This window comes from Malaclemys terrapin, chromosome 10, assembly GCF_027887155.1.
Source record: "Malaclemys terrapin pileata isolate rMalTer1 chromosome 10, rMalTer1.hap1, whole genome shotgun sequence".
NCBI classification, from domain to species: Eukaryota; Metazoa; Chordata; order Testudines; family Emydidae; genus Malaclemys; species Malaclemys terrapin.
The window spans coordinates 43,382,306-43,406,958 of record NC_071514.1 but is presented as its reverse complement, the minus strand read 5'-3'; the positions used below and the strand labels follow the sequence as shown (position 1 = coordinate 43,406,958).

The window sequence follows — 24,653 nt, the reverse complement described above, 5'->3', positions numbered from 1 at the left end:
ACAGCTCATCACAACTTGTGGCTGGCACTGCTATGCCAGGGAAGTCTCACTGCACTGTCCCAGCAAGGCTCTGGTGAATGGATGAGCCACTGAGGCCTTGAGCAAAGCCACTAAACCTACTGCAGCTGTTCCTCCAATCAGACCAATCAGCACCGCACCACCCTGCTACTTACAGTGACACACCCAGCCCTTGGGTTCAAATGCCAATGTAACCACCCCCTGCTGCACTTCAGAAGTGGGTATCAACCACAGGAGCTTCCACGCTGAAGCTCAGCCTGCTACCACTCAAACTAAACCAGCAAAGCAACTAACTGGCTGCAATAGTAGGCTGTTGCCCTTCTATGGCCCAACCACTCATGGTGGCCACAACATTCATATCAGAGCCCCATTCACAAAGGCAGAGTCGGGGACAGTTTTTTAAAGAACTTTAATAAGCTAAAACCATTTTTTTTTTGCTTTGTTTTTATTGTTGTTAAAAATGTCATTGCTGTAAACTTGAGAACGGCCATGTGCCCAGGGGCAACGCCCAGGTCCAAGGGCAGGCACATGAGGCAGGACGTGCCCATGGCTCCTGCTCAGTGCTGGGATACAGGGTGATCAGGGCGGGGGAAAATATCAACAAGCCCGCCCTGGCTGCGTTCTCTGCTATACATCTATGCACAGGCAGCAGGGAGCCAGCTGGGAAACCTGACTCACAGTCGCACCTCCGCTTCCCAGATGTGGCACCAGAGCCATTGCCCTCCAGATGTGGTGCTGACTGAAGCGGCAGAGTCCTGCTCCAAGGAGGATGCTGAGGCCCTCACCCCACCCCCACGCCTGTCTGTTTCCTTCATGAAGCCAGTGTTTTCATTGCTCCTTTTGGCAGCCTCAGACACCCAGCTCCTCTCTGCCTGCACCAGGGGGAGCAGCTCGCCGGCTCCCTGCGTGAAAAGTGTGGGCTCCGCAGGTGCCCCTCAGTTTGTGTAGACCTGAGTTCCGATCACACGCATGATTTCCTTCTGGATCTTGGGATCCTGAGTGTTTATATTGGCGTCTCCTACTTGTCCGTCTTCGTACCTGGGAGGGGCGAGGCAGGGAAAGCACCATGAGGGGGGACTCAGCGACCACCCAGAGCTCCCCAGAGTGCACATCACCAGCATGTCCCTGCTCCAACAATAACCCCCCCTGGGCCACACCCCCAGCGACGGGAGCAGAGCTGGGGTCTCCAGGCCCTCGGACAGAGGGGGAGGTCTCTGATTGCAAAGACAGGCACCTTGCTCTGTGTCTGGGCAAGGGACTGGCAGGAGGGAGATGAGCCCCAGCTAAACCGCCCAGGTTTGCCAGTGGGGCCGCAGACTGGGAGCCATTCCATTGCTAACACCCCTCCCTGAGCAGAGCCAGGCTGCGGGCGCCAGCGGCCTGGGTGTCAGTGTCTGGTCGTACTCTCAGCTCCAAGATGGGTCCGTCTCGGCAGGGCTGGCCTCCTGGTGACAGAGTGCAGACCCCTCTGCTGTGCTGCTGGCGCTGAGCACCAGGCCAGGGGCTCTGCCTGCCAGCACCTCCTTGCCCAGCACCCCCTTGTGCCCCCAGCTGGCAGGCACCAGGCCCTGAGCTGTGCGGAGCCAAGGGGAGCAGGCTCTGGGACTCACCTTCCTCCCACTGCTGACAGCTGCACGCCAGTGCCACTCTGGCTGGCTGGGGCAGGGGATGTCATAGGAAGAGGGGAGAGTAATGAATGGGGGGGGGGGCTGGTGTAGAAGGAGGGGGCAGTGGGGCTGGAGGCTGCACTTGAGCATCCATTTGGTGGCACACAGGATGCTGCTAGGCCCTGGAGACCTCCCTGGGGGGCGGGGGCGGTGAGGGGCACTGTGTTCTCCTCTCCCCTCCCGTATGGGGCTGAGTCGAGATGCTGACTAATGGTTCACGATGCTCTTGCTGTTTGGGCCATCCTGGTGCAGTTTGGGCCATCCCATCCCCAAAGCGGGAGCTGCCCCCATCCCACACGCAGGGCCACTCCCAACTCGCGCCCCGGCACTCACACAAAGAAGAAACGGGTGCAGACATGGTCCGAGACCGGGCACACCCAGATGTTCCCGTGCTTCTGGAGATCCTTCGAGGTGATCACTGCAAAGGGAGGAGGTGTCAGACAGGCGCCAGGTGCTCTCACGGCTCACACACAAAGCTGGGGCCCTGCCTTGGATACCAGTCCCATGGGGCTGTCCCTGGGTATGTGTCCCCTGCCACACCAGGCTGTGGGGGGGAAGGGCTGCCTCCCCATGCCAGACAGGAGTGCTGGGAGAGGCACAACCACCAAGGAATAATGGGGTGACCATGCCAAGGACACCTATGGTGCTGCACCATGGCACTGCCTGGCAGTGACCCCAAGGAACTGCACCATTATCTACCCACTGTCCTGTTAACACCTGTTACTGCAGCCTGGCTGTGCTCCCATCAGTCACCTCATTTAATTAATCCACTGAAGTGTGCCCATTCAACAGGATAACGGGGTGAGATTTGGGCCTGTGCTGGGAGGAATGGTAGATACACTGGAGGCAGTGGCGTAGCCAGCTTCTAAGGCTTGGTCCACACTGGGGCAGGGGATCGATCTAGGAAACGCAACTTCAGCTACGAGAATAGCGTAGCTGAAGTCGACGTTTCCTAGATCGAATTAAGTTACTTACTGCGGGTCCACGTGGCGCAGGCAAGCTCCCCCGTCGACAGAGCTTCCTCCTCTCGGCGAGCAGGAGTTCTGCAGTCGACGGGGGAGCGCTTCTGGAATTGATTTATCGCGTCCAGATGAGATGCAATAAATTGATCCCAGAAGATCGATCTCTACCCACCGAATCAGGCGGGTAGTGTGGACCTAGCCTAAGAGGAGAGGGAGCAAACATCAAAAAGGCGCCCCCCCTTGGCTCCTCCTCTGGCCACGCCCCCTCGGCTCCTCCTCCGGCCGCTCCGCGCCCCCTCCCCTTGGCTGGCTCCTCCAGCTGCAGGGCTGTGCCACCCCCGCACCTCCCCGCCTCGCTCCTCCGGTTGTGGCTGCCAGCCGCATGCTGCCCCGCTCCTCTGGCTGCACCCCCCCTGCTCCTCTGGCTGCGCGCCCACTGGGCTGCCAGCCTGCGCCCTCCCCGCTCCTCCGGCGGCGGCTCCTGGCCACGCTGCAGGCTGCATGCTGCCCGCGCCCCCCCACTCCTCCGGCCACGTGCCCGCCGCCCACCCATGACTGCCAGCCGCGCTGCGGACCGCCAGCCTGCGCCCCCCCTTGTTCCTCCGGCAGCTTTTGGAAAGGCGCCACTTTGGGAAATTGTGCTGGGGAGAAGCGGCAGCTTCCCCTGCACTCCCCTAGCTACGCTACTGACTGGAGGGTAGGGATAGGCTACAGAGGGACCTAGACAAATTAGATGATTGGGCCAAAGGAAATCTGATGAGATTCAACAAGGACAAGTGCAAAGTCCTGCACTTAGGACGGAAGAATCCCATGCACTGCTACAGACTAAGGACCGAGTGGCTAGGCAGCAGTTCTGCAGAAAAGGACCTAGGGGTTACAGTGGACGAGAAGCTGGATATGAGTCAACAGTGTGTCTTTGTTGCCAAGAAGGCTAATGGCATTTTGGGCTGTATTAGTAGGGGCATTGCCAGCAGATCGAGGAACATGATCATTCCCCTCTATTCGGCATTGGTGAGGCCTCATCTGGAGTACTGTGTCCAGTTTTGATCCCCACACTACAAGAAGGATGTGGAAAAATTGGAAAGAGTCCAGTGGAGGGCAACAAAAATGATTTATGAGGAGAGGCTGAGGGAACTGGGATTGTTTAGTCTGCAGAAGAGAAGAATAATGGGGGATTTGATAGCTGCTTTCAACTATCTGAAAGGGGGTTTCAAAGAGGGTGGATCTAGACTGTACTCAGTGGTATTGGATGACAGAACAAGGAGTAATGGTCTCAAGTTGCAGTGGGAAAGGTTTAGGTTGGATATTAGGAAAAACTTTTTCACTAGGAGGGTGGTGAAGCACTGGAATGGGTTACCTAGGGAGGTAGTGGAATCTCCATCCTTAGAGGTTTTTAAGGCCTGGCTTGACAAAGCCTTGGCTGGGATGATTTAGTTGGTGTTGGTCCTGCTTTGGGCAGGGGATTTGACTAGATGACCTCCTGAGGTCCCTTCCAACCCTGATATTCTATGATTCTGATTCTATGCAGGAGGTTCATCTTTTTCATTCTGAGCCCCCCCCCCCCCCCCCGCGCAACATGCTATAAAAACTCCACAGCCCACCTGTGTCAAAACAACTGGTTTTCTGCATATCCAGTATATTAAAAGCCAGGGCCAGCGTTATGGGGTAGCAAGCAGGGCAACTGCCCAAAGCCCCATGCCACACAGGGCCACGCAAAGCTAAGGTGCTCGGGCTTCAGCCACAGGCGGCTCAGGCTTCAGCTTTCTGCCCTGAGCCCCACCAAATCTAAAGCTGGGCCAGCTCTCTGGTTTATTTTGGCGGACCCCTCTGAAACCTGCTCGAGGCCCCGCAGAGGGTCCCAGGTCCCTGGTTGAGAACCGCTGGACTACATGGTCTAATGGTCTGGCCTTAAAAACTCTAGGAATCATTAGGATCGCCCCAAGGGACCTGCCTATACAACAGGGGTAGGCAACGTTTCAGAAGTGGTGTGCCAAGTTCACTCCAATTTAAGGTTTCGCGTGCCGGTAATACATTTTAACGTTTTTAGAAGGTCTCTTTCTATAAGTCTATAATATATAACTGAACTATTGTTGTATGTAAAGTAAATAAGGTTTTTAAAATATTTAAGAAGCTTCATTTAAAATAAAATTAAAATGCAGATCTTATCAGTTTAGTGTAATCCTTGCTCTCGCTTTTCCTTGTTGAGTTTTCCAATGTGGGCTACAGCAGGGGGTGACTGAAGAGCGCTGGGTCGAGGCCAGGAGCAGAGCCCTGGGCTGGCTGCCGGTACCCCAGGCTGGCAGTGGGCTGAGCGGCGCCGGCGGCCAGAACCCCAGACCAGCAGCGGGATGAGCCGCTCAGCCCACCCCCGGCTCCACTCAGTCCGCTGCTGGTCTGGGGTTCCAGCAGGGGTGAAAGTAACTTATATTTCTTTCAGGTATTGTCATATTGCAACCCCCCTCAGGGGGAGGAGCTCAGGGCCTGGGGATGTGTGGGTGTGGGGGGGAGCACTCAGGGCAGGGGGTTGGGGTGCGGGGGCTCAGGGCAGGGGGTGGGGATGTGGATGATGCAGGACTCAGGGCTGGGAGCATGGGGGGTGCAGGAGTCAAGGTTGGGTGGCGTGAGGGGCTCAGGGCAGGGGGTTGGGGTGTGTGTGTAGGAGGGCTTGGGGGGCTTGGGGCTGGCCTGGGACAGTCCCGATTGCAGCCAGGTTACCTGGATGGTGGATGGGTCCCTGCCCCACACTGTTCCTGTTCCTGCCAAGGGAGCTGTGGGTCAGCTGTGTGTACACCCCCTGCCAGCCCAAGGTTCCGTCCATCCAGGCCAGCAGCAGGCTGAGCGGGAGCGGCTGCTGGAACCCCAGCTGTCAGGAGCCGGCAGACAGAACTCCAGACCGGCAGCGGGCTGAGCCACTCAGCCCGCCGCCGCTCTGGAGTCCCGGCTGCTGGCCCCGCTCAGCCCACCATTGCTCTGGGGTTTCGGTCGCCGGCCCCTTGTCAGCCGGGGTCCTGGCCACCGGGACCCCAGCTGGCAAGGGGCAGGCAGCCGGAACCTAGAAGTGAAAGTAAGGTGGAGCATACACGGGGCTGAGTGGGGCCGGCGTACCATTAAAAATCGGCTTGCGTGCCACCTTTGGCACCCGGGTTGCCGACCCCACTATACAATTATGTTTCAAAACATACAAAAAGGAGTTGACTAACATCAACTGAATAGCGTTATTATTTATTTGTATTGTTGGATCATCTAGGAGCCCCCACTGAGATCAAGACCCCATTGCGCTAGGAACTGTATAAACACGCAGCAAGAGACAGTCCCTGCGCCAAAGAGCGTGCAGTCCAGCCAGACAAGTGAGGAAAGAGCCGATGGAAAGAGAGTTAGGCTACAAGCAAAGAGCCTAGAGCTGGCTGGGATTGATTCAGTTCAACTTTTTTTGTCAAAAAAAAAAAAAAAATGCAGAATCATTGAAACCGAAACTTCTGGTGGGAAAGTTTGGACAAATGTCTCAACTCCAAAACATATTTGGAAAAACCGTTTCTGAACCGTCGAAATGCCCATTTTGACATTTCTCAGAACAAAACATTCTGGTTCCTCCAGTTGGAAAGTCCTGTCCATTTCAAAACTCAAGCCACTTAGAGTAAAACATAGAAAATGAAAAGCGGGCAAAATGTTTTGACTTTATGGCAATGGAACGTTCGACTGAGCCAAACCAAAACGCCTTCAGATTTCCAATGCATGAATGTTTTCAAGTTTTCACTTTTCATCCCGATTTGGGACTGGAAGACATTTCTCAAATTTTCACAGGGAAAAAAAACTGTTTCCTGCCCAACATGAAGAGCAAAACCCTTTCCCCCCACCCACTGGCCCCAGGAAGGAATGGGCAGGAGTCACACTAGCCCCAGGGTCAGTGGGCTCAGACCCAATAGAGGGCATAAGCCAATTCCAAAGCATAGGGGCCCAGCACTGGAAATGCCCAGGCAGGGTGTCTGGCTCTGGGGAGAGTTCACAAGAGAACATCGGCTGATCTCAACTACTACATGGGGGCCTGGGGAGGAGGCAGGATCCCAGCCAGACAGTCCCACCAGGCAGAGCTTTAAAAAGTCAGTATCAGCCCCTGGAGCTGTGCCCAGAAGCCACCAGGGATCCACCCAGATCCCATGGGCAGGCCCCATCCATGCCAGAGTCAAGCCATCAGCTGATCGAGAGTGAGCCCCAGCCAGACCGCCATTCCCCAAGCCCTTTCCCCAGCCAGGCACTAAGAAAAGCAAACACGCTGAACCCACTGGGCTCAGCACAGAAGAGGCCGAGACCTACCTGTCACGCACAGCTCATGGTGGCTCGCTGCCTCACACAGCCTCACAGCCATGCTGAAAGTGAGGAGGTGATCTAGCAGAGTCCCTGCAACCCTCACTGCTACCAGGGAAAGCTGCTGGGGAGGAGCCAGAGCTAACACCACCCTTCTGGGTCTCCAAGAGAAGACTCCTGAGTGAGTGATGCCAGCCAAAGCTCCACCAGAGACAACGTGGCATGGGTCCCCTCCAGTCATGGACCAGCCCCCAGACTGGCCCAGATACTCCTAGAGAGGGAGAAATGATGCCTACCACAGCACAAGGCCTGGGACACACTGTGCCACAGCCATTTGTGTGGCAGAGAGGGGACAACAGCATATGGATGGCCAAGGTGATGAATGGGCAGCACGTCCCACTAGGGCATGGAGCGAGCAGACCACCAGCTGCACAGCCCAGCAGGAAGTCTGTGCTCAGAGAACAGGCAATAGGCAGCCAGGTTTCTGGCACCCACCATTCCAACCCCACCTTTTTTCAGTGCCATTCCTGGGGTCCCAGGGCCCTCAAGGCGGTGAGTGAGGACACCCCTTCCTCCACCTCTTACCTTCACAAAGTGCTATACAGTTTAGATTCCGACTCTGTAGGAACCGGGACTGGATAGATCGAGTCTGCAAACAAACCACAAAGTCTGGGTTACCATGACCTGCCTGGCTCCCCACTCAGGTTGCATCACTGCTCTGCCTTTGCAGCGGCCGGTCCTGCCCCTTTCATAGTCCAAGCTCCGTAGGAGCCGCCAATCACAGTGGAGAATATTGACCACGTCAGAGGTATAAACACTGATAACCCAACCAGGGATTGCTCTCAGTAATTTGTTGAGTTCTGGGCTCTGTGGCCCAGCCCCCAACCGAGGGTGGAACCTGAAGCGCTCCTCAATGCCCTCTGGCAGAGGGCCCACTACACCGTAACTCGTATCAGACCCGACACACTGTTGTCCTAACATGTCTCTAAAACATAAGGTATCATACGTAAACTGGTGACATGTTGGTCCTGAAAGTCATTGCGTAACGCATGTACAGATTGGGTACAAAGAGTTGTATATGTGTGCTGGAAATGTGATTGGGAGATGGAGCATGACCCCAGCTTACCCTAGGCAAAGGAATGTCTGACAGGCTTGATGACCGGTAGAGGACAATGAAAGTACATTTACATATCAGGCGAACAAAGTCATCAAGCTAACAGGCAACGGAGGAAGGCGCTCAGTGAGCATACCGGGGCTCGAAGCCTGCATGCCCAGGAAGTCTTTCTGGCTCTTGAAACAAAGACAATAGACTTTGGAAATTGTAAGAGAGAGCACAAAGACATTCTAAGTATCTATCACTTAAGTGAGGCCAGAGCCCTGGGAATCTGTGAAAGGTGGATCTTCGGCCATGGGGGTTGAAGTCTCTGAGAAAAGATTATAAGTGAGAAATTGCCTGAGACCAAGCTTGTAATCTGTTATGCTTTTGACGCTAGAAAGCGGGTTTTACTTTTGTTTAGCTTGTAACCAGACAAGCCTCTTGCTTAGTATCACTTAAATCTCTGTTCTGTATAAATCAACATATTCTTGTTTTCTTACCAAACCATCTCAGTGTTGTGCATGGAAGTGAAGGGCGAGTCTTCAGGTAACCTAACCAACTGGTGTGCACACCGTCTCTTTGGAGGCAGCGTATGCAAGTGTCCAGTGAAAGGGGCTGACACTGCAAGGAGACCGCTCCGGGGAGCGCAGGAACTGGGGTTCACTGATGGGTCCCAGCAAGGCAAGGCTTAGATGGGCAGAGCCTTGAGGGGTGTGTGGTGAGGTGGGCTGGCTGGGTGGCAGGGAGCTGACTCACAGTTTAAGCTCCAGCACAGTTCTCACTTGTGGAGGCAGAGGTGTAACACAGTGGTGTTCGGTACTGAACAGAGCATCACAGAGGGGTGGGTCTTTTCCTCGGGCAGGCTCCACCCCCCCCTTCTCAGGATTCAAACAGGCTGCCCCCAGGCTGTGCACAGCAAACAGCCAGCTGTCCACCCAAGTGAGCAATGCCGTATCCACCCCACCCTGAACAGTGACGGAGGAATTCCCAGTCTCACTGCTCCCATGGGGGGAACAGGACTGGATGCTTGTAAATTGGAGAGGCTGATGGCTCAGGCTGGGCTCACTGCAGGCAGAGCTGTACAGGTTTGGTACACACACACACAGACAGCTCTGCCAATGCATCCCAGCCTTGTCTCAGGACACACAATCAGCTTCATGCTTTGCAAAAATAGAGCCAGAATAAATCCCACCAAACATCTGATAGATGTAAATAGCCAGGTCTCCAGATGTAGATGCCCAGGGCACAAACCAGAGAGGTAGGTGAGGCTGACTATACACATTTTATAGATGGGTAAACTGAGGCACAGAAAGTGGGGGTTTCCAGAAGTTGACTGTTTTCACAAGTTGACTGCCCATTGACATCAATGGGACCAGAGTCGGGCCAATACTAAGAGGTTATGGCCCTTACCAAAAGAACAACAGAACAGCAAATAGAACCTAGGAGCCCTGAGCCCCAGTCGCCTGCTCTAACCACTGGACAACATTCCCTCCCTTCACGCACAGAAGCAACAATGATTGCGCAAACACATCTCAGGCATGACACAAGCCAGTCTTGCACATACCCCTGCGGCTGGCGTGAGGACAGAAGGACAAACAAAGGCTGTGCATGGCTGGGGTTCCAGGGACAAGGCCCAGCAAGCAATACCGCCGGTTACCTGAGGGATGGTGTTCATTCGGTTATATCTCTGGACGAGCTCATCCTTTGAGGGCATCCTGTGTTGTCCTTTCCCCATCCCTGTTGGACAATAAAGGAAGAACAGCAACACAGGTCAGCAGTTACTGGGGAAAGGCCGCCCTCCTCTTGCTAGATCTTGTGTCCAGGATGCTCCACAAGGCACAGCTGCTCGCTGAAGGAGGCGAAAGGATGAGGCCAGCTCTCCATGCAGATCAATATTGCCCTGGCAATGCAATGCCAAACCTAAGGCTGTGTCATGACCCAAGCAGACATTCCCATGAAGAACATTAGATGGTGCAGGAACCCTCTCATATACAGGAGCACAAATGCATGTGTGCACGTGGGAACTACCATGCAGGGGGCTGACTTGTTGAATGTAACCACATAGGGACCTGTGTCCCTGGAGATCATTTGGGCAAGAGCTGAGACGACCATCTTCAGTCTGCTGTCTATCTGTAGGACTCATGAATGAAATTGTTTTTAATTGTTTACTTTATTAATGTAACTTCATAAGTAAAGTTTTATGAATGAAACAATATTCATTCATAAAACCGGTTACCCCAATAACTGGCTAATTAACAATTAAAATGCTTGTTAAGAGCCATAGCTGTTCAGTCAGCTGCCTTTGTAAGTTTCACTATCAATCCAATTCCTGCTTAAATCACTGAGACTTGCACTGTTTCAGTATTGTAACTTCTGTTCACCATTTATTACACTTGCCTACAGTGTAACTTCTGTTCACTGTTTGCCATATTGTAATTCAAACCCCATTTTAAAACGCTTACTCCATTTTGTAAGGGCTTGCTGCAACCTTCATTTTTGCAAACCCTGCTGTAATCTTATTAGTTTAGTTTAGATGTGTGAATGAGGTATGTATGGATGATGGAATCAACCTCCAGCCCCAGCCTGTCCTGATTAAATAGAGTTCAAACACCAACGGCTGAAGATGCAGACAAAAGCCCTAACAAAGTAAGAAGAATCCACCCTAAAAAGAAAAGGTACAATAGAAGAAAGGTCAAAGCCCGGTCCCAGGCTGAAAGTCATGTCTGCAATTGACGGGTGATCAATCACCAAACCCAGAGGCAGCGTGACACAGCAAAACCTATAGACTCTGGATTCAAACTAAAGCCTACAAAAAGGATGGGTGAGATGGAAAACTTTGGAGGAGGGTAACATTCTGCTGCCAACATGGAAGGGCATCGGTGCATGCCCAACAGAGACCCAGCTTGTCCTTGTGCCCGGCTTTCCTAGCCAGTTAGCTGCCACAAGCTACGAACCCAAGCTGCAAACTCAAGCCACAGACTCAAGCTGGTAACTATGCAGCAGCTGCAGAACATCTGATGTGTGTGTGTGTGTGTATACGTATTAGGTATAATGTGTGTGTATAAGGATTAAGATATTAGTTATTGGTCATAAATCAAATTGTTATCATAATAAATGTGGCATCTTTATCTTGTCCCCTTTAATAAGATCCTGCTAGTTTTTATTGGTATAACATATCCTTTAGGAGGCAAGGCTGAGTGATGTCCATAACATGGCCCCGCCACACCACAGCCACTCATGGATTTAGCCCCAGTGGGAGGACTGGACCCACTCTTACAGCTTGGGAACTGGAACACAGGGTAGATCACATGATTTGCCTAAAGCCACAGCATTTGCAGCTGAGCTGGGAATTGACCCCATGTCTCCTGAGCTACAGCCCAGCACACAGCTCCACCAGGCCACGTCTTACCCTGTATTTATACCTCATCAGCTACATGATACCTGCCCTGTAGCTTAACAATCACAGGTGCTCAGGGAGGAGACTCTGTAATAAGGTGCTCCTGAAAGGGCCATGCACCGCGGAATGACAGAGAGCCACAGCTGCCACCATCTAGGGCCGCCTGGGGCCATTGTGAAGGACAAAAGTGGGGAGCAAGTGACACTGCTGAAGGCAGGGTCTGAGCCTTGTCAACAGGAGTTGATGTGGTTCCCTGTTAGTCTGGAGTTTAACAGGACCTGGAGCTTGAATTCTGTCTCCCGCTATCCCCCTCAAACTGCCATGGGGCAGCATCAATCCACAGAAGCCAGATGAACCCCAGAGCAGCCAGCTGGCTCCCTAGGTGCTTGTGACTGAAGCAGGGACAAGCTGACTTTCTCTGCCATCCCTCTGGCCTGGGCTGGGCCCCCCAGACATGCATTGTCACCAAATGCTCCAGGTGAAGATCCAACCCGACTGGGAAGCATCCATGGGTCAGGGCCCTTGACAGACGATGCAGCGATGAGTCTGACTTTCCAGAGCTAAGGGGCAAGGCCTGCAGCAGTGTGATGTGTCTCAGGAACAACAAGGAGTCTGGTGGCACCTTAAAGACTAACAGATTTATTTGGGCATAAGCTTTCGTGAGTGAAAACCTCAGTGAGGTTTTTACTCACGAAAGCTTATGCCCAAATAAATCTGTTAGTCTTTAAGGTGCCACCAGACTCCTTGTTGTTTTTGTAGATACAGACTAACACGGCTACCCCCTGATATGTGTCTCAGGGACGCTCAAGCTGGAGGGGGGTTAAGCAGACACGGCTTCTACTGCCCTCGTTTGCTTCCTGATGTGCCCTGAGAGACATCAGCCCATTGGCCCCAGATCCCCAGAGTGAGTAGTGTAAAACGGCCCTGGGAATCAGAAAGTTCCCCGTGTTCACCTCCCCATGGAGAGGGGAATAAACAGGGACCAGGAGTCTCCACGTCCCCCAGCTCTCTGGCCTGGGTTAGACAGGAGGCCAGATTAGGTGATCACGGCCGTCCCTTCTGGCCTTCGAATCTGTGAATCCATTGGACCAAGAGAAGGGCCAGCAGAAACCCTGGTGGGGGATCTATGGGGACTCTCCCTCCACCCCCACTGGCCACGGCAGAACTGTCTGGCTAGTAGCAGTGATGCCAGCGACTGTGCTGAGACTGCTGCAGGAGGGGGATATATGGCTTTCAACAGCTTTGGCTGCTCTTTAGCAATGCCCGGGGTTAGGGCAACCTACCACTCAGGGCAGTTCCTCTGCTGGCCACATGCTTGCTGCTGGTGTGGCCAATGAGCCATGTGGAAGCTGTGCAGAGGGGACAGAGCTGGCTGCCTGGATGGGCAGCTAGGCTTCCCCTCCACATGGCCCTGCTGCACTCCCAGCCTAGCTGGCTTGGCTCCCCTTTGTGCCCCACTGCAGGGGGAGGGTGAGGCAAAGCATTTGCCAATGGAACTCAAGAGGAACCGTTCCCTGTTCATCAGGCGAACAGAGTGGAGAGGAGGGAAGGAGGGCAAGGCAGGGAGAGCAGGTAACAGACCCAGTCATGCCAGTGCTTCGCAACCTTCCCCAGAGCAGGACACACACACCCCATCTACCAATGCAGCTTGGTCGCTGCCCCTGACACCGGCATGTGACCCACCTGACAGCCATGACCCCAGGCTACCCCCGCTCTAGGTGTTCATACCATGCCTATCACCAAGTCATGACAGTACCCTCGAGGCACTACAGTCATTCATTCCTCAGGCAGGATGGCTCTCTAGACAGTGCAGCCAGGGGCTTTCAAGAGGCACTGCTCTATAATGCACAGGCAGCAGCTGATATAATGCTAGGCTGGACTAGACACAAGGGCACTTACCACAGGGGCCAATCTCACCCCGGCCCCGGGAAATGCAGGCGGACAATCGATTGGCCTTTTCCTGCTTACCAGGGCTGGAAGGGTGCTCTGACTGGAATTTCCAACACCGCTCCCAGAGAGGCACTAAAATGACTGGCCCGATTTGCTTAGGGGCTCTGCCCACTGAGTACGGCAGGTGCAAGGCTCTCTGGGAAATCTGGCCCCGGTGAAGGGTTCCAAGCACTGGAAATCTGGGCCTGAGCTCTTTTGAAGAGATAAAGCCAGATTTTCAGAGTTCCTGTGGAGAGACTTTTGCAGATCAAATAAATCAAGCAAGCCCCAGCATGGGAAAGGCCTGAGAGGTGATGGGCTAAGAGACGAGGCCCCTAGTCCTCACTGAAGCCAATAAAAGCTTCAGATACACAAGGGAGGCAGGACTGGGCTCCCAGTTTGCATCGGGTTTCTTACTGTGCTGATGCAATGGCTGAGGGAACTGGGCCAGCCGGGAAGCTGGGCGCCCTGGCAGACACATCGGGGGAAGTATGTTAATTAAAGCTAGTTGGAAAGCAGGTTATTTCTCTATGGCAAATTTCTACACAAATTAAACAAATTTGTCCAAATTTTCCATGGGAAATGTTGATATTTCTCTGAAAAATGGGAAACTGAAAGCGAACGAGTTCAGTATGGAAATGCTGCTGTGGTGCCCATAGCAGTTGTAGTTCAGCTGCTTCATGTTCTTCTTCTGTTAAGTGGAGCACAGAGTCTGGTCCAAGAGGTGAACGCAGCTGAACCACTCAGTAATAGGGACCATAATGTAATATCTTTGGAGGGGGGGAAATGCCACAGAAACCCGCCCCATTCACACTTTACTTCAAAAAGGGGAACTGTACAAAAAGGAGGAAGTTCATTAAATGGAAATTAAAAGGGACAGTCTTAAGGGGGAAATGCCTGCAAACTGCATAGACACTATTTTAAAACACCATGACAGAGGTTCAGACTAAATGTATACCCCAAATATAACAGAACAGTAAGAGAACAAAACATGCTGTGATGGCTAAAGAGCTGAGTAAAAGAGGTGGTTGGGGTAAAAAGGTATCCTTTAAAAATTGGAAGTCAAATCCTAGTGAGGAAAATAAAACAGAGCATAAACTCTGGCAAGTCAAGTGTAAAAGCATATTAAGACGGACTAAGAAAGACTGAAGAGCAACAAGCTAAAGACACAAAAACTAACAGCAATTTTTTTAAGCACCGCAGAAGCAGGAAGCCTGTCAAATAATCAATGAGGACACTGGATGATTGAGGACTAAATGAGCACTCAAGGAAGACAAGGCCATTGTGGAGAAGCTAAATGAATTCTTTGCATCAGTTTTCACTGCAGAGGATGTGAGGGAGATCCCCACACCTGAGCCATTTTGAGGAACCATCTCAGACTGAGGTGTCCATAGAGGAGGTTTTGGAATAAATAGCTAAATTAAACAGTAATAAGTCACCAGGACCAGCTGGTATTCACCCAAGAGTTCTGAAGGAACTCATATATGAAATCGCAGAATTAATATCTGTGGTATGTAACCTATTGCTTAAATCAGCCTCTGTACCAGACGACTGGAGGATAGCTAATGTAATGCTGATTTTTTTTAAAAGGCCGCAGAGGTGATCCTGGCAAGTACAGGCTGATAAGCCCAACTTCAGTACCAGACAAATTGGTTGAAACTGTAGTAAAGAAGAGAATTATCAGATACATGAACATGATATGTTGGGGAAAAGTCAACACAATTTTTGTAGGAGGAAATCATGCCTCACCAATCTATTACAATTCTTTGAGGGGAGTCAACAAGTATATGATCCAGTCGGTATAGTTTTCTTGGACTTTCAGAAAGTCTTTGACAAGGTCCCACACCAAAGGCTGTTAGGCAAACTAAGCAGTCATGGGATAAGAGGGAAGGTCCTTTCATGGATCAATAACTGGTTAAAAGATAGGAAACAAAGGGTAGGGAATAAATGGTCAGTTTTCAGAACGGAGAGAGGTAAATAGTGGTGTCCCCTAGGGGTCTGTACTGGGACCAGTGCTGTTCAACATATTCATAAATTATCTGGAAAAAGGGGTAAACAGTGAGGTGGCAAAATTTTCAGATGATACAAAATTACTCAAGAGAGTTAAGTCCAAAGCTGACAGCAAAGAGTTACAAAGGGATCTCACAAAACTGGGGGATTGGGTAACAAAATGGTAGATGAAATTCAATATTGATAAGTGTGAAGTAATGTACATTGGAAAAAAATAATCCCAGCTATGGATACAAAATGCCGGGGTCTAAATTAATTGTTACCACTCAAGACAGAGATCTTGGCGTTTTTGAGGATAGTTGTCTGAAAACATCTGCTCAACGTGCAGTGGCAGTCACAAAAGCTAACCCAATGTTAGGAACTATTAGGAAAGGGATAGATAAAAAACAGAAAATATCATAATGCCACTATATAAATCCATGGTACGTCCACACAGTGAATACTGCTTGAAGTTCTGGTCACCCCTCAAACAAGGAGTATTAGAATTGGGAATGGTACAGAGAAGGGCAACAAAAATTATTAGGGGTGTGGACAAGCTTCCATTTGAGGAGAGATTAAAAAAATGGGACTCTTCCTCTTAGAAAAGAGACAACTAAGGGAGGATATGATAGAGTCTACAAAATCATGACTGGTGTGGAGAAAGCGAATAGGGAAGTGTTATTTATCCCATCACATAACGCACAAACCAGGGGTGCCCCAATGAAATTAATAGGTAATAGTTTAAAACAAACATAAGGAAGTATTTCTTCACACAACCCACAATCAGCCTGTGGATCTCATTACCAGGGGATGCTGTGAAGGCCAAAACAATAACTAGATTCAGAAAAGAATTAAATATGTTCATGGAGGACAGATCCCTCAATGGCTATCAGCCAAGATGGCCAGAGACTCAACCCCATGCTCTGGACATCCTTAAACCTCTGACTGCCAGAAGCTGGGACTGGACGACAGGAGATGGATCACTTGATAATTGCTCTGTTCTGTTCATTCCCTCTGAAGCACCTGGCATTGGCCACTGTCCTAAGACAGGATACTGGGTAAGATGGACCTTTGGTCTGACCCAGTATGGCCCTACTTATGTTCTATGGGCTAAACCCCCTGGTCAGACTACATCTCCCATGGTTCACCACAATCTCCCCTCTTGGAGAGGTGGGTGATGCATCATGAGAAATAAAATCTAGCTGGGGAGCCTGGCCCAGAGAGGAGAAAGGGGACACGAGGTGCCTGAACTACAGCTTCCAGATGGTATTAGGGTTTTGGATGAAAAATCAAAGCTTCCCCCAGGAAGCAGACGCTTTGCAGAGAGACATTCATTGTCCATCCGCTCCTGAGACATTGATGGCACCTTCCAGACTGCAGGCATGGGAGGCTGCTTCTCATAATCAGTGTCACGCAATGCTGGAGAAGAACCAGGACCCACCCACCCACCCACTCCGCCCCAGGCTGACAGAGTCGCCTTCCTGACTGTACCTGTCTATGACAGCAGATATCCACGTAGCCAGGGACTTCCCATCAGAGAAGACCCATCGCCCCGTCAGACCGAGGCAGGATCTGGCACTCCCGGCCAATGGCTGTGGGTACATCCCAGGGCATGTTACAGAGAGAGAGGTGGGGAGGGGAGAATGAGGGAGCCGTGCGATGCATGGGGACTGCCATAGCTGAGACAGGCACACACACAAACACACCACAAAGCAGGCATGCTGGCGCCACTAAGCAGACGTGTCTCTGAGAAGGCAAGCATGAGCAAGGGTTAATCCCAGGAGGCCACAGGACCAGCTCCCCTACAATTTAAACCTGCCTCCATGCCACCGGCACACCCTGCCCAGCCACCCTGGATGGAGCTGTTCTTGGCAATAGCCCTGAGTGGGGACAGCCTGGAGCACAGGGGTGACAGAGGAGCAGGGTCTGGGGGCACCCATGCCAGTCACACACAGCTCTGGCTGGAAGCAACATGTGCAGATAAGCCTCGCATCAAGCCCAGCCCAGTGCGCAGACCAGAGCCCCGGAGGGCAGGCTGTGCAGGCCGACCCACGTGGGAAACCCTGCTCAGAACTGTCCCTGGGATTCTCCTTCCCTAATACACATGGCTTCTGGAAAATGCTGTTTGCACGTGCTTCTCCCAGCCTGAGCGGTGTGCAACTGGCACGAGCCCTTTCCACAGGGCGCCCAGAACTGCCCCAGCCCAGCAGCATCCCTCCCAGGCTGGGTTTGCAACAGGACATGGAGGGGAACGTGTAGTTCTCCAGGGCCATGGGGTGCACAGACAGACGGGGAGAGAGGAGAGCCTCTTACCTGAGTATCCAAAGGAAATACTGGAGATGGGGCTCAGATAGATGCCTTTGCCATAGGCTGCTCCATGCAGCTTGCAGGAAAACACCAGCGTGAGCAACACAGGCAGAGGGCGTGAGCATGTACCCAGGGGGTGCCGCATCCACCAGCCCAGGGCCAGGGTGGGAAGAAACCAACAGGGCGCAGCCTGGCCAGACTGCAGGCCCTCCCCTGCTAGTCAGTCTGTCCATCCGCCCCAGGCTGCAGACCCTTCCTCTGCCTGTCGGTCTGTCCATCCACCCCACGCTGCCAGCACCTCCCCCGCCTGTTGGTCTGTCCATCTGCCCCACGCTGCAGGCCCCTCTCCTGCATGCTGTCTAGCCGTCTCCCCCCATCTCCCACCAGTCAGTCTGTCCAACTACTTTTCTGTCTGCTTGTCCCACTCAGGAGCAGCTGAGCCTGCAGATCCAGTGCCTGGGCACTGCTGGGAGCGGGGCGGATTTGGGAGAGTCAGCTGCTGGGAGCTGAGCTGAGCTGCAGTGAGAAGAGGAGAGGGCATGGACTTGGGCGTGGGACCCTCCCCAGGTGGGTTGTCAGTGAAAATCCACTGCCCTGGGAGCCCTCGGACACATCTCCCGCAGGCACACCCTGCTGATGGGAGACTCTGCTGCTGGTGCTCACTGCAGCCCAGCACTGCAGGGGTTAATCTCGCCCCACAAAGCTGGGCTCTGTTTTAATGCCAGCCAGGCCAGAGCCCAGACCTCAGACCCACTGGCTTGCTCAATGCCCAGGAGAGCCTAGGTCACCTGCATGTGGCCACACCCAGCCCATGTGGTCAGCACGCTGGCAGAGGGCTGGCACCAGGCAGTTACCTGCAGTTTGGTGTAGGACGCATTGACCAGCCCGTTGCGTAGGATGGAATGCCAGTTCTCAATGTGAGATCCACTGCAAGAGCAAGGAACCAGCACGTCAGGCACACAGCCCTGCCCAGCACTGCCATCCTGCATGCGCCCCATCTCACACGTGTCCCCTCACGCACCCGCCCTCCACTCCTTCACTGGCACCTAGCACACACACAGCCAGCCACTCCCTTGCTACCAGAGCAGCACCCGCCCCGGCCTCCCTCTCTCCCACGCACCCACACCCGGGATGGCAAGGCCAGAGGTGGAACTTCCGGCTGCAACAGACGCCCACGCGAGCGCTAAACGCCACCGTGTCTGTGGCAGTGCGGGCACCAGGAGGGGCTGGCCGCCCCGAGGACAATCCCAGGAGCGAGCCTAGCCACATACCTAGGGCGGCTAGCCCCTCCCATTATGCCTGGCTATGTCCATGCCAGCTGGACTCAAACCTCCTGCTCCAGGGCAGTCAGACCCACAGATACACCCTCCCCTAGGGCTGGTGCGGCTTTGTAAAGTCCCAAGAACTCTCTCCTGTGCTGGGGCACGTCCAGCCTCCTCTTCTGAATGGCCCTGGGCCTCTGGCAGGATGGCGGGCCAGGCAGAATGAAGACAGAGGTTCGGCAGTCCCAGCCAGCAGCCCTTCCCAAGGAGCTCCCTACTCACACACCCTGGGGATGCAGGCAGCCTCCCAGGGCTCCTCATCAGCCCTGCGGTGCCCCAGAATGCCCAGCTGTGCCATGCCCACACAACACGGACTTAGCCAGGCAGCCCCAGGAAGGTCCCGCTTAGTGCAAGTAAGTTTAGATCCTTCTGCACTTCTGGGCTTTGAGGCAGTAGGCTGGGATTCTCAGGAGAGCAGCCCTTACTGCTCCGTCTGGGCCTGGCCGCGCCTCTGCCCTCCCAGAATAAGGAAATAATGCAAGTTAGCTGGTCCCTGTCAGCTGCCAGCCCCTTTGGGGCTGGAGTCCCTGTTCTGGGCAATGGATTGAGCTGGTTCTGATCTGACCCAGAGGGTCCCTCCCCTCCCTAGCACACAGCACCACCATTCCACTGCCAGGCGGGCTCGCAGGGCCCAATCCAAAGCCCAATGGGGGTCTTTCCATTGACTCCAATGGGCTTTGGATCGGGGCCTAAGTTTCCTTATCTAGCAGCAACCCCATTCCCCCAACCTGCCTGTAGCCAGAGTTCTCCCCCAGGTACACTGACCCTCTCGCCTGGCTGGGTACCTGGTTCAGCTGCTGCAGCAGGGGCTTGGCTTGCTCTCTCTGTGCACTAGCACCCCCAGGGCATTGCTACCAGACAGGGACAGGCCCCACTGCAGGGATTCTCCCGACATGCTGCAGTGAAGGAGAACCCGGGGCGGCAGCACCAGCCAGTTTGGAGCCCCCAGGAAGAAGCAGCGGGAGCTGCCCCAAGGGGAAGGGCCCCATCCCACCGCAGACTCACTGAAAAGCGAAGGTGCTCCCGTAGAGTTTCTTGGCTGTGCGGAACCGGGCTTCCTTGGCTGGGGGGCTGCTCAGCAGGAGGAACTGGTGAGAGGTGTGCATGAATTTCAGCTGCTACCAAGGGAAACAGACCAGCAAAAAGGGGAGGGAGCGAGCAAACAAGAGAGAGATAAAAGAGAGAGAGATCATGCAGGGAAGTCGGTCCCCAGCGCTGAACCCCCATCCCAACCCCACCACTGTCTCCAGGAGCCAGTGCAGGGCCCAATAGTGCAGACCCCTCCACACCTCAGGGACGCTGGGTGCCAGGCAGTGACTGGTGGGGTGGAAGCAAACCAAGGCTGCTCCCTGAGTGGCTAGCGATGGCCACAGATGGAGACTTTCACCTTCCCAGCCCAGTCCCTCTCGGCAGGGCCTTCAGGCTGTTACCAGTGACCTAGGAGCGAGTGTACATGGGCCGGGGAGCCGTGCTGGGAACTGGGGGTTGGAGAAGCTCCTACGGAGCAGGGCTGCACTCACTGGGCATGCAGGAGGGAGCAGGATGGTGGCACACAGCCAGCCTGACCCAAAAGGAAGGAGCTCGTACCCTGAAAGGGGGGCGGCCACGTACCCTGCTGAGAGGCAGCTTGACAATGTGAGATCTGTTACTGGAGATTATCCTAGGGAGGGGAAAGAGGCCATTAGAACTGCGGGGTTACCCTGCCAGATCAGCCATTGGCCCAGTTAGGACATCTTAGATCAGACCAGTCCACACTCTTCACATATTGAATCAGACCCCAGCCCATCCAGCGTGGCGTCCCACCCCCTGCCCTGGCAGATCAGACCCCGCCCATCCAGTGTGGCGTCCCGCCCCCTGCCCTGGCAGATCAGACCCCGCCCATCCAGTGTGGTGTCCCGCCCCCTGCCCTGGCAGGTCAGACCCCCGCCCATCCAGTGTGGTGTCCCGCCCCCTGCCCTGGCAAATCAGACCCCGCCCATCCAGTGTGGTGTCCCGCCCCCTGCCCTGGCAGATCAGACCCCGCCCATCCAGTGTGGTGTCCCACCCCCTGCCCTGGCAGATCAGACCCCGCCCATCCAGTGTGGTGTCCCGCCCCCTGCCCTGGCAGATCAGACCCCCGCCCATCCAGTGTGGTGTCCCGCCCCCTGCCCTGGCAGATCAGACCCCGCCCATCCAGTGTGGTGTCCCACCCCCTGCCCTGGCAGATCAGACCCCGCCCATCCAGTGTGGTGTCCCACCCCCTGCCCTGGCAGATCAGACCCCAGCTCATCCAGTGTGGTGTCCCGCCCCCTGCTTGGCAGATCAGACCCCAGCTCATCCAGTGTGGTGTCCCGCCCCCTGCCCTAGCAGGTCAGACCCCAGCCCATCCAGCGTGGTGTCCTGCCCCCTGCTTGGCAGGTCAGACCCCCGCCCATCCAGTGTGGTGTCCTGAAAGCTTCAGAAAAAAAGAAAAACAAACCAGCTGTGCCACATGATCTCAGGGAGAACAAGTGTTTCCTCTCAACTGTTGCCTTTCAAGGCTCACAAGCAATTCAAACCAGCACCCAATCCGCAGATATCACAGCTCCTTCAGCCCTTCAGGATTGGTGCCTCTGTGTCTGGCAATGGGCCAGAGAGGATGACAAAATTCCAACCCATCCACCCCCCCATGCTACCCTAGTGGGCCAAGCAGAGGCTGTTTGTATGAGAAGCAGCACAGCTTTTAGCCACTCATGATGGCACGGGGGAACCAGAGGCTGGGCAATACATCTGATATTGGCCCAGAGAGATGGTCATGCTTCTACACATTAATAACCATAGGGGCTGACACTCCGTGCCCTGGGGACTGTGCCTCTGTGCTGCCTGGGAAGCTCAAACCCTCACTGTTCCCAGATTGCTCATCCCGGGGAGAGCGTAACTGGGTCCCCTCAGTGAGCCGGTGCTTTTATCCCCTGGCATCTCATCCATCCTATGAGACCCTTGCCCACCTCTGCCCCAACCCTCCCACAGCCCAGCAGGACATGGAGCACTTACCATTGCAGGAGAGGGTGTGCCAGAGGGTCCAGCTTGTCCATCTGCTTCTTGATTTCCAGATACGAGCCCTGTAAAGAACAGGGCAGCACTAATGCTGGGGCCTGGCACAGGACACGGGGCACCTCGGAGCGCATCTCGGTCAGAAAGTCACATAACTGAGTCGGAGCGCCAAGGGCACTGGGGTTTCCGTCACCAGCATCTGCAGCCCGCGTCCTTCCACAGGGAGAGGAGGGTGACAAAGGAAAGCGAACCTGGCTCACCAGTGGTGCCCTGTGGCTAGGACGCTGGCTCACTAGGGGCTGGGACTCTGGCCTGGGGCTCAGGAGAAGCAGGCTGTACTCCCAGCCCTGCCCCTGACCTTGGAGATGTCATGTCTCTGTTAGCTCTTCAGGAAAGAGCCTGGCTCTTCCTCTGGGGCTGTGCAGCGCCTAGCACACTGGGGCCTGGATCTCGGTTGGGACCTCTAGTGCAGTGGGCCTATGAGTAATAATGAATGTCAAGAATGTCACCTCCTCTGCAGCAATGGGACACAAGCAGCCACCCCGTTGGGTGAGGGTGGAGGGGCAGGATGGGCTGAGAGAATCAGAGAGGGGCCTGGATTTTGGGTCTGCCCTGAGGCCAGACCGGCGATGGCAGCACAGGCTACCGTACCTGGGTCATTTCCCGGATTGACATCACACTGTCCAGGGCCTTCTGCAGACGCTCATAGTTCTTCTTCTGTGGCGTGGGAATGGAAAGAGACAGCTGTCAGGCACAGCGCACACAGGCACATACCTGGCCTGTCCTTCCTGCCCATCCCCCCTCTCCCCCCAGCCTGATGCCAGGGATCTGAGCTCCCCAGGGAGCCTGCAGTCCTGTGGAGGGAACCCCTGGCCTCACCACCTCATTGTGTCAATGCAAATCGGAACTGCACTGCAGCCACAGGGTGAGTGGGAGGTGGATCAGATGCCATCCCCGCCCATTCACACAGGGGTGCTCAGGAGTCTGGCTTTGGGCCACAGCAGGCTGGTAGCACTGATGCTGGTGGCTGTCAGAGACAGGAGCCTGGGCTCTGTTCAGATCTGCTCTGGCAATTCCTTCGTCCCTCTGTCCAACTCCTGCACCTGAGCAGAGTCGCCCCACTCCCTGGACCCAATGGGCGGGAGGAGGACGTCTGTCTCCCAGCTCAGGTAGCATCTCCTCCCCCTGGAGCGTAGTCACACCTGGAAATGTCTGGGTTTAAATGGCCTGGGATCACCACTGCCTTCTTGACTGACAGCAACACGAGGTCCTGCCGAGCCAGCCCAGCCCCAGGAGAGCGATCGGCATCTCCCCCGCCTCAGGCGGCAGCAGCTGGGTCTGTAGCGAGAAGGGACAGGCTGCCACACCCCGGCTCAGTGACCCTCCCAAGCGGGAGTCCTGCCCCCAGGTGGAGCTCACCGCCGTGGTCTCAGGAGCGGCCCAGGGCCCTGCTCGCAGCAGTGGGATGAGGCGCTTACCTTAGGGTTAAAGGCAAGTGTTTTGGGATCGCTGGGGTCCACCACGGAGGGATACGGCTCAAAGATGATGCTCTTGCGCGGGGACTCCAGGGCAGCCCGGCACATGGCCACAAGCAGGTCCACCACCTGGGCCGGGGAGAGCGTGACTGAGAGGAGGAGGAAGGAAGGAAGCGCCACTGCCCCAGCATGAGATCAGGCCCTGACGTGAGATACAGCCCTGGACCTCTGGGCCGCCGGAGCCAGCAGCTGCCAGGAAGCAGGGCCCTGATCAGGGGCGGGGAGGTATCCGGTCTGTCCGAGTCAGGGCGAGATGATCAGCTCAGCACCGCTCCGGGCTGGGGCTGTCAGGGGAGCAGGCGCTCCAAGGGACTCTCACCTGCCATGGCATTGCTGCGGCACCATCACTCTGCTCCTTCCCTAACAGCTCTCCCCCGGGCGCAGAGTTTCCCGCCCCCCAACTCTCTGCCTGTGCCCCTGCTGATGTCCTCCGCTCGGCACTGGTACCTCTGCTCCCGTGGCCACCTCCTCCGCCGCGCCAGACATCACCCCCAGGGTGTAGAAGGAGAAGACACACAGCTCCCGCGTGCACACAGCCGGCTGCAGGGAGACGAGAGCGACGCTGGGGGTCAGAGAGAGCCCCATGCCCCAGCCTCCCACACTGACCCCAGCACTGGAGTCATTCACCATTGGCCAGGAGCGGGTACCGCAGGGAGCAAGCCTGCCCCAGCTCCCAGGCATGCTAGCAACCCAGATGGGCTGACACTGCAGCATTTGCCCCCTGGAACCTGTTCCCATAGAGACCCTGGTGCATTCTGGGAATATTTTTTGTTTCTGTCAAAGCCAGCAATGCAGCTCCCGCATGGCTCCGAGGCTCCTGTACACAGAAGCAGCTACAGCTGCATGTCACAACAACAGGCCACCTCCTTGCTCCAGCACCGGCCATCCAAGGCACTCAGCACACGTTCCCTCATTAGTGCTCACTCTCCCTGGGAGGCGCCATCCCCTTATGACAGGTGGGGAAACTGAGGCTGGGTACAGTGAGGCCAGCGTTCTCAAGAATGCCCGCTAACTTTGGGTGCTCGGTTGCTAAGTCCTCAGTCTGAGGTTCTTTGGGCCAGATTTGAAGAGATACAGGGCAACCACCGGCTCCTTCGAGTTCAGCTGGAGGTGGGGG

The 24,653-nt window shown here is 54.8% G+C and overlaps 1 protein-coding gene across 11 annotated transcripts in view; it reads right to left on the bottom strand.

Moving 5' to 3' along the window:
* Positions 1–410: 410 nt before the first annotated feature.
* Positions 411–24,653, bottom strand: part of PARP6 (poly(ADP-ribose) polymerase family member 6) — a 55,283-nt gene continuing 31,040 nt past the window's right edge. For 2 of the 11 annotated variants that reach the window (XM_054043091.1, XM_054043096.1), the window contains exons 12-23: positions 23,984–24,076; positions 23,480–23,605; positions 22,653–22,718; positions 22,002–22,069; positions 20,577–20,649; positions 19,995–20,107; positions 18,522–18,594; positions 17,674–17,743; positions 9,703–9,782; positions 7,535–7,598; positions 2,019–2,103; positions 411–1,056 (exon numbers count right to left, since the gene is read on the bottom strand). In XM_054043091.1, the coding sequence (XP_053899066.1) occupies positions 954–1,056; positions 2,019–2,103; positions 7,535–7,598; positions 9,703–9,782; positions 17,674–17,743; positions 18,522–18,594; positions 19,995–20,107; positions 20,577–20,649; positions 22,002–22,069; positions 22,653–22,718; positions 23,480–23,605; positions 23,984–24,076 (1,014 nt within the window). In that variant the 3' untranslated portion in view covers positions 411–953. Of the gene's footprint in view, positions 1,057–2,018; positions 2,104–7,534; positions 7,599–9,702; positions 9,783–17,673; positions 17,744–18,521; positions 18,595–19,994; positions 20,108–20,576; positions 20,650–22,001; positions 22,070–22,652; positions 22,719–23,479; positions 23,606–23,983; positions 24,077–24,653 lie in introns of those variants that run through there. The other 9 variants (XM_054043093.1, XM_054043097.1, XM_054043094.1 and 6 more) reach the window with 6 other exon arrangements.